Source organism: Trichoderma aggressivum (genome assembly GCF_033847375.1).
Source record: "Trichoderma aggressivum f. europaeum strain CBS 100526 chromosome Unknown scaffold_099, whole genome shotgun sequence".
Classification (NCBI taxonomy): Eukaryota; Fungi; Ascomycota; class Sordariomycetes; order Hypocreales; family Hypocreaceae; genus Trichoderma; species Trichoderma aggressivum.
In genome coordinates, this window is record NW_026946464.1 from 20,466 (window position 1) to 29,460 (window position 8,995).

Genomic DNA, 8,995 nt, shown 5'->3' on the forward strand with positions numbered 1-8,995 from the left:
CTCTGAAATATCTCCGCCGTATACCATCCGCGCGTACGGTATGGCCAACTTCAAGATAATGACGATATTCGGCAGCGTCTCAGTAATGGATCGACCCTTTCCCGTCAGTGGACCTGGTTATATCAATCAATAAACCACCTTGTCAAACGAAGGCCTGAATCCATTATTTGGCAGAAGAGAAACCTACAAGTCTCTGGATAACAAGCATGCTAAAAACATGAGGCACTGGCAAGGATCCAATAATCGTCCCACCAAACATTCTGTCCAGTTGCCAAGCAGTCAAAGGGTCAAAGTCCAACGATAAAGACAGCGGTAAAAACCAGGACACAGTTGATCGTCAGGTGCGTCTCAACCACCCGAATCAATCGGAAATATTATCGTTTGCAGGGCCATGCACACTTCGTATTTGTGGTTTCTGCGGCTCCATCACACTATCGCATCACCCTGCATTCTGCATTCTGTACTCTGCACTGTGAATGGTTGTACAGGCAAAAAAAGGAGTACGTGGCACCATAAAGTATCCGAGTGTTGGCCGGGAACAACACACCGTACTGAAGTGCATGGAAGTCATCAAGAGCTAGGAACACCGCGAAGGATCCACAACCCGGTCGGCAGAGTGGATAATCTGCAGTTGAATACCGATTTTCAGACTGTCTGGAACAGAATATTAAAATCCTGAGCGGCATTGGAGTACCAGTGGTCTTTCATCTTGAGGCCGATCCCACGTGGATGTCTCTCTATACACGGCAGCTGACTTCCAATGGAGGTTTTGAACGGAAGTTGAACCAGGACCTATTTAGGAAAGCCGGGGGCCAGGGGTCGTATGAGAGCATCGAGGCCAACAACCAACGATGGACTGAATGAAACAGAGCAGCTCATATGTAATTCATGTATGTAAGTACTCCGTAGCCCCGTTGTAATTGGCCACTGCAGCAGCTCCTTGTTCAGTGCGACCATGTGTTACACGGCCAAGTTACCCAAAGGATTCCGATGGAGCATCCTTCCGTCAACGATTTGCAATCCTCGTATACGCTCAACATCTCGGAGGTTGACGGAGATAATGCGAGGAAATTCCCGCATTGATGAAGAACTTTCTTTACTCAAAGTATAAAGAGAGTCCTTGGCATACCGTATTAGGTAGTACCTCGCAGAATTCGATGGTGGATGTCCCCAGAATTAAACCCTACTTTCGCCCGAGAAGAAAGAGGCCAGCTTCCTTATGTTAGCAATTACTATCTTTAGGAACGGTCCAACATCGAATTTCGCGAGGCAATACGGTATGCCTAAAAGTATTAAAGGACGAAGGACGTCCAGAGTTGATCTCACAAGTATTCGGATTCTCCATTATAGTTGTGAGAAGCAGCATCAACGGGTTCTCGAACGGCCGCAGAGTCAGAACCTACGGTCCCGTAGGTGCCCTCCATCCATAAGCCGATCATGGGCTCCGTTGTAGATCTCTTTGATTACATTATCGTGGGAGGTGGCACGGCCGGCCTGACAGTTGCCAGTCGCTTGACCGAAGATGCAGATATCAAGGTCCTAGTGATCGAAGCCGGGCAAGATCGCACCGGTGATGCTCTCGTTCAGACCCCAGGCCTTGTCCTTGGGATGTATGGCAAGCCTGAATACGATTGGAACTTCAGCTCAACACCTCAGGTGGGTAGCTCCAGTAGGGGAAGATAGTGACCTAGTCTTGGACTGACATCAACTACCAGCCGGGACTCAACGACCGGATTATCAACCAGCCTCGAGGCAAGCAGCTGGGAGGGTCATCTACGGTCAACTTTATGATGTCCTTGTTTCCTCCCAGAGGCAGCCTTGACGCTTGGGGTACCTTGGGAAATCAGGGCTGGGACTATGATTCCCTCTCGCCGTACTTGCGCAAGTTCGCGACGGTCCACCCTCCTCCTCAAGCTGCTAAGGAAACCCTTGGTCTCGCTTATCACGACGACTCACTCATTGGCAATGGGCCCGTCCAGGTTTCCTATAGCGAAGGCTACAGCACAGCAAACGCAGTCTGGATGGAGACCTTTTCCAAGCTTGGGCTGAAGATGGAAACAGACCCGCGAACTGGGAAAGGCCTGGGAGCATTTCAGCAAGGCGGTAGTATCAATCCTGCCACTAAAACAAGGAGTCATGCCGCGAGCGCGCATTATACTCCCGAGATTGCGAGCAGACCAAACTTGACAGTTTTAACGGAGACGACGGTCAAGAAAATTGTTTTCGACACTTCGAAAGCCGAACCTGTTGCTGTTGGTGTGCTCACCCGATCAAAGGATGGCAGTGAAAAGACGCTGAGTGGTGGCGAGATCATCCTCGCTGCAGGAGCTCTTATGTCGCCCCAGATACTCGAACTCTCCGGTATTGGTAGCAGGTCACTCCTCGAGAGCCTGGATATTCCCGTCATAGTTGACAACTCTAATGTCGGAGAGAATCTGCAGGATCATCCCATTACATGCCAGTCATTTGAAGTCAATCCTGGAGTTCCTTCGGCAGACGTGTTACGGGATCCGGCCATCCTCAATGCTCTTTTACAGCAATACCAAGACGGCGGCAAGGGCCCCTTGGGTCAATCTAATATCAGCGTTGCATATGTGCCGCTTGCTGATGAAGAGGGTGTCTACTCTCAAGACGCGAAGAAAGCGCTGTTTGCCTCGTATGACGAGCATGTACAGACTCAAGATAGAAAGATGGTTCGCAAGCTCCTCGAAGAACCGGATGAGCCAAGTGTCCAGTATGTTCTCTTTCCTTCACAGGCGCACAGTGTCTTGGACGACCCGCCTAGCATGGCGGATTACCTCTTGCCGACAAGCCCAGAGAATTATCTGACAGTCATGACAATGTTGAACCATCCCCTTTCCCGCGGAAGCATCCACATCACCAGTGATGATGTTGACAAGCTTCCTACTTGGGATCCTAAATTCAACTCGAACCCGTTGGATCTGGAAATTTCGGCACGCCACGTCCAATTCGTTGAATTACTTCTTCGTACCTCTCCCTTTGGAGACATCTTCAAGCCTGATGGCGCTCGCATTCCACAGGTCAGGGGCGATAGTTTGGAGAACGCTAGGGAGGTTGTTCGTCAAAGTCAAGTCTCTTGTTTCCACCCCTCATGTAGCTTGTCTATGAAGCCAAGGGAGCAAGGTGGTGTTGTAGACAACAGATTGAGAGTGTATGGTACCAAAGGGCTGAGAGTAGTCGACGCCAGTATCTTTCCTCTTCAGGTCGCGGGAAATATCCAGACCATGGTCTATGCTGTTGCAGAAAGGGCTGCGGACATCATCAAGGAGGATAGAAAGGCGGGGCTTTAGACAACCAGGGCAGTATCAGCTTCTAGAGGGACGTAACTGGAATAAGAAGTTAATAATGGTCTGCTTGAGTTCATTAGATGACGACCGGCCATACAAAGTTGTCAATGAAAAGTCAATATGGAATTAAGGAGAAATATGGTCATATGCACATTGAAACAACGCCTCTGTGAGAAAGGAGAGAACCCATTTGATTCCCAAGGCCAAAGGATGAGATGTGTGAAGTAAAGAAGACTTGACTTACCCGTGGAAGTTGGGTAGAAAAGCTGTCAACTTCTTGGTAATTGGTATGTTCATTTCTTTAATTGACACATCCATTCCTTTACCATGTGTGTTTGTATCTCTATCGGCCGGCTGTTCGTAGCATATTCTTGCAAGTTTTTGCTCTAGTGGAGGCCAGACTGGCGGACAAATTGTAAATAAGAAATCGATAAGAGTCTGCTTGAAGTCATTATATGACGGCCGGCCAAGCAAAATTACGAATAGACACCAGGGGATTGAGTATCAAAGCTTGAGGTAATGGGAAATAGAATTGTATTCGCATTAAAACAGTGCCTCCACGGAAATATAGAGAACCAATCTAACTCCCCTACCCAAGGAAGTGAGCTGAGGGGGGTGAGATGCGTGAAATAAAGAAGACTTGACTTACCTGTGTTTGCTGGATAGAAGAACTATTAACTCCTTGGTTGGTAGCTGGGATGTTCATTCTTTCAATCGGCCGGTTCTTCGTAGCGTATTTTGGCAGTTTTACTTGCTCTAACGGAGACGAAGGTCAAATTGACGGACAAACTGTAAATCTGTCATTATGGTTGGATGATCAAGTGGCATTCTCAGCCTCATCCTTTTTTGCTCTCTCAAGCCCCCAGTTAATATCCCCAGTATCCCTTATAAACCGCTCGTCCGATCGCCGTCGCACCATGAGGTACCCGTTCGCTTGTTCGTCCGTTCGTTCGTTGCCTGTTCGCGGTACATGTAGCGCAATGCTTATTCGCTCAATCTCTGTGGGATTCTCTCTCGCAATCGATCGGTGGTCGGTGTTATGCTCTTGCACTCGTATGCGATTTAGTTGCAACAAAGCGAGACTATAACTCTAAATTCGAAGATCTTCGCGAAATCTAGCCATAGATGCCAAAGGGAAATATTAGTACATGAGACATGGTTGGACGGAGATTCCATGTGAACTCTCCAATCGCAAAGAGGTTTGAGGTATACCTACCAAGGGCAGCAGCCATGTTTCACGGATAGTCGTCATCGTCAGGTATCTCTGGAAACGCTGCTGTAGTTCTCTATTAACATCTACAACCTGGAGTATCACAACTTGAAACATGTTAGACACAATGGTATACTGGCGTAGGTGGCGAATCTACCTCGATAGGACAGCTGCTTCAATACAACGAGAGCGTCATCTTATTCCCATCGGGATCTATGTCATTGACTTTTCAGTGAGTGTCAGAATGCCGAACATGGTGAGTCACTAACCTTGACTGGAAGTTTCTCGAAAGTGTGTGGAAAGTTATTACTCCTAGGAGATATTAGAAGGGCGGCCCTTCAATCGAGGATACCACTCCAGCTTGCGTTGGCGGTGCTAGTCAGAGTATACTGAGTCAGATAGTCAGAAGTCTTCATCGGGAGAACCATTCTGATGTCAGCAAAAACAAGCATGTCCAGTTTCTCCGCCACTTTGCAGATTGTCGGTAGGTAGTCGCAATTCTAACTGGGAGAGAACATCCGCGAAGACGCGAGCATCGTTGGAGAACTTGCTCAACAGAAGAATGATTCCTCAGTCAACGAGGCGACGGCTTAAATTGCGGCAACTGAATGATGCTTCCTATTGCTCAGAGGATACTGTAGTTGGCGAGTAGAGGTACAGAAATATGTCAGCAACGTTGTCAAATACCTGTGCTAGAAGGTAGAGCCATTCGCAGGAGAAGATGTTTCCTTGTGAATCAAGCATGTATAGGTAGGTGTAGATCAACCTGTCTCTGGCTTCAATCGGTCAGTGAATTTCTCCTTTAAGGATCAAATAGAAGGAGGGATACGCGGAGTATGGAATACTCGAGACTGGTTCTTGACTTGAAATCTTTGTGATGCGATCGCAGCGTCAGGGGAGACGATTGTCCACAGATGAGCAAGTAACGAGCCACCCTCAGGGCCAATCTCTACAACAGGGTGGGAGAGATGTTCGGGCGTCTTCCCCCTTTGATGAATGCCTTGCGATTCACCTACCTTGGGTTGTAGCAATGCTGGCTGCAGTGGACGAATAAGTTGGTTCTGGCATGTCGATGGCAAGGGCGAGATTTTTGAAAAGGACAAAAGGAAGGTAGAGTATTAACAGCCTAGAGATTAATGCCCTGTGTGGCGAAGAATCACGTGCGGGCAGAGATGTTGCTTGCTTCCTTTCTCTTCGTCGAGGATGGTGACGCATATTTAGGCTGCACTCCTAGGCTGAGCTCGTATATGGCTTTTGGAAGAGATTGCATACATCTATAACGTGTCAGGAACATTTTCCCGTTCTTATAATTCCAAAAGATGTTGGAGAGCTGCAGAGGATGTAGATGAAGTGAATGGTCGCTGTTCCAGGGGGGGGGGGGTGGCCACTAACTACAGCTGCACAGCAACTGAACAGCGGGCTTCAAGGGTGTAAGGCCATGATTCTCTACATTGAACTTACAGTTCTTTATGCATAACATTATAGCTAGGTAGGTAAACTGCAGATTGAACGGATGACGACGTAATAGTTTGTACAGTTATCACCCCTCATGTCAGGCATGGAATCAGCTGCCCCTGAAGTAGAAGGACAATGCATTTCGTGGAAGAAACCAAGACCAGCATTTTTAATGTGCTGAATGTGAAATATAGGATGGATCTTGTGCAGATGAAATGTACAGGCTGCTCGGGGGCGAACAGTCAGCATGTCTGAATGGTACATGTAGCATTGATCCACGGCAGTCCGCCAGCAGTTGTCCAAAGCCGACGCCCAGCGGCATCAAAGCAACGCAACCCATCAATCGAAACCTTTATCAGGCATCATACTCAGGACTACCATTGTTTGTTAGATAAGTCCTACAGAGTTTGAGGTTTGGACATCACACTTCTCTCTGACCCTCGCTTGGAATTCTCTCCGACCTTTGTTTAGAATTGATGACGCTTATGATACACGAACAACTGGAGGCCTATGCGAAGAGGAATCTTTTCTTATTTTCTTTTTCCTTCATTTTGAACAAAGGAATCCCATATTACATTTGAATCACTCGGACACAATGCCGCTGTTGGGCTTATTGAACAATGGGGGCACAGACACCAGATGAGCAGCCAAAGAGCTCAGCCATTTCCATATCCATCCACCTATCTAAACAAACCATTATTTAGAGTACATTCCATGTTTATTGCTGCCGCAAAACTCTAAGACCCAATCAAGGCTTCTTCCGTAGCCGAGGAAGAAGCTCCTATCCATTTCTGACAATAAACGCCAGACCGTTGGCCATCCTGGCCAGTCCCATCCCAAACGCCCTCATCCTGACCTCTTAGCCAAGAGGCAACCCAGGGCTGAATCCAAAACGAAAAAGAATCAAAAAAACAATCTAGCCGTCCCCCATGTTGCCCTCCCACCCGCCCGCTTGCAACATGGAAGTATTGGCGCTTACACCACTTGAACAGGATTAGCATACCTATCATGAATAGGAAGAGGGAGAAAGAAACTGGTTTACCTGGCCACATACTTGGAAATCCACTCCAGATCATTTGTTTGCCCTTGTCCATCAGCGGCGAAGCAGATTCGTATCCTTGGCCACAGTAATCAATGACGGTCTCGTCCGGAACCCATCGATGGGGCTTGAAGTCCTTGCATTTGAAGGTTTTGTCAAATATCTCGGCATTCGGCGGGTCTGGTAGGTGAAATGGACGGAAGCTATCGCTCTTGTGGAACATTTCAATCACCACAGGCACGCCGTCAATGACCCATTCAATGGCGGTATCGTGGCACATATTGGATGCAAACGGCCCTTGTGTATCAAACCAGGTGACGCGAAACCACAGGGAATCGAGGGGGTGGTTGCCGGCGCGTTCTTGGACAAAGTCGTAGAGCTGGCCCATGCAGAGGCCCGACTCGTCGTCTTCGGCTTTGATGATGGCCTTTTCCATCTTCTGGGGGGCAGGCCGGGAGGGATCGACGGGTTGGAAGATCATGGCGCCAAAGTCATAGATTGGAGGCTGGCACACGAGCATCCTGCGCCAACTCGCGCCAGCGCGGGTGAATCGCTCTCGGTCCTGGCTAGCCTGGAGGGTCTCCAAGCTATCAAGCTCGGGGCCTACGGATCTGTATATCTTTTGGCGTCCGAACATCATATCGACGTTTAAAGTGTGGTGGTGGCGCGTCCATTTGTTCTCGTAGAAGGACTCTGCTCGGCGCTGCCAGCCGTAAAAGTCACCAAAGTCGAAGAAGCAGCTCCCGAAATGCTTAACCAGGAGACTGTTGAAGATGGGGAATTCCACGCGGTCATCTCTGTTGTACTTTGCCTGTGGATGGAGACCGGGTTCGGCGTTCTTGTCAAACTTGAAATGGAGCATGCGCTGCAGGGCAAGTGAACCATCAACGGCCCGCTTGAAGGTCTTGTTGACTCGTTGAACACATGTAAGAACTGCAGCCATGTCGAGCCTGAGGAAGATATTCTCCAGGAGCTCCGGAGTGCGGAAGACCCTCTGAGCGGCAGGACCACACCTTGCCTTGAGGGAGGTGTCATGAATATTCACAATGGAATTATCATGGGTAAGGGAAACATAGAAGCTTTTGGGACGGTCGCTGAATGGCAGGGTAAACTCAGAAGGAAGAGGCTGCGAAGCAGAATAGAAAAGGAGGGGAGGAAACATGTCTGGAGTCGTGCCGCGTATCAGAGGTGCAGTGTCCGCAGCGATCTGGGCCTTTATCCAAGTAGGAATTGGATCTAAATAAGGAGGGAATACATTGTCAGCGAGTTTGAACGAGCGACGATAGACGCCAGGCTGTTCGCTGGACTCGACATAGAGAAGAGGAGGGATCTCGGGGTCGGCTAGAGCAAGGCCTGAAGCTTCAGCTTCGTCTTCGAGGATGGTTTCCATCATAATGAAGGTACAAACAATTAAAACAAAGCGAAAAGATGCTATCAAGGAGAGAACGCCGATTGGCTCGAACGAGAGGGGCTATATGAGAGAGAGTGATGCAGGAGCAGGAAGGTATTTTGAAGGGGGGGAAGAGTTCAACGACTGCTCGGGGAAGCTCTCTTATACCCATTCCATAGGCGGCCAATTTTCCCATCTGCAGTCTCCCGATCCTCCATTCTCCCTCTTTCTGGCGTATTACTGTCAACCTCTCCCAGTATTACTACTGATATTACTACAGGCACGTACTACTCTTACTCCTATTACTAGATATTGCTGCTAGCCGCGCCAAAGGTGGTTTGTGGTTTTGCTTTTTCGTTCCCGGTTTCTGCCCTGGTTCTGAGACAGGATAGGTCAACTGATGGGATGAAGGCGGGGTTAATCAGCGTCAACAACGCGTCTCTATTGGAGGCTCAAAACGAGGCTGTATAAACGAGCGGATAGGAACTCCTCCGGGGCAAGACAGCAAACTTGAATGTTTGTGGCTTCCTCCTCCCCCTCTTTTTTTTCCGGTCTGTGCAAAGCAATAACCCCGGAACCATTAGCTGCATCAA

General features: G+C 48.7%; 2 protein-coding genes across 2 annotated transcripts; one reads left to right on the top strand and one right to left on the bottom strand.

The window, feature by feature from the left end:
• Positions 1-1,437: 1,437 nt before the first annotated feature.
• Positions 1,438-3,311, top strand: Triagg1_10951 (CAZyme family AA3; the record flags this gene model as incomplete). Its single annotated transcript, XM_062895079.1, has 2 exons — positions 1,438-1,656; positions 1,716-3,311. The coding sequence occupies 2 exons, from the start codon at positions 1,438-1,440 to the stop codon at positions 3,309-3,311; spliced, it is 1,815 nt and encodes a 604-aa protein (XP_062750099.1).
• A 3,637-nt stretch (positions 3,312-6,948) lies between these two features.
• On the bottom strand, positions 6,949-8,405 carry Triagg1_10952 (uncharacterized protein; the record flags this gene model as incomplete). Its single annotated transcript, XM_062895080.1, has 2 exons — positions 6,949-6,956; positions 7,028-8,405. 2 exons carry the CDS (start codon positions 8,403-8,405, stop codon positions 6,949-6,951), a joined length of 1,386 nt encoding a protein of 461 aa, XP_062750100.1.
• Between the last annotated feature and the right edge of the window lie 590 nt (positions 8,406-8,995).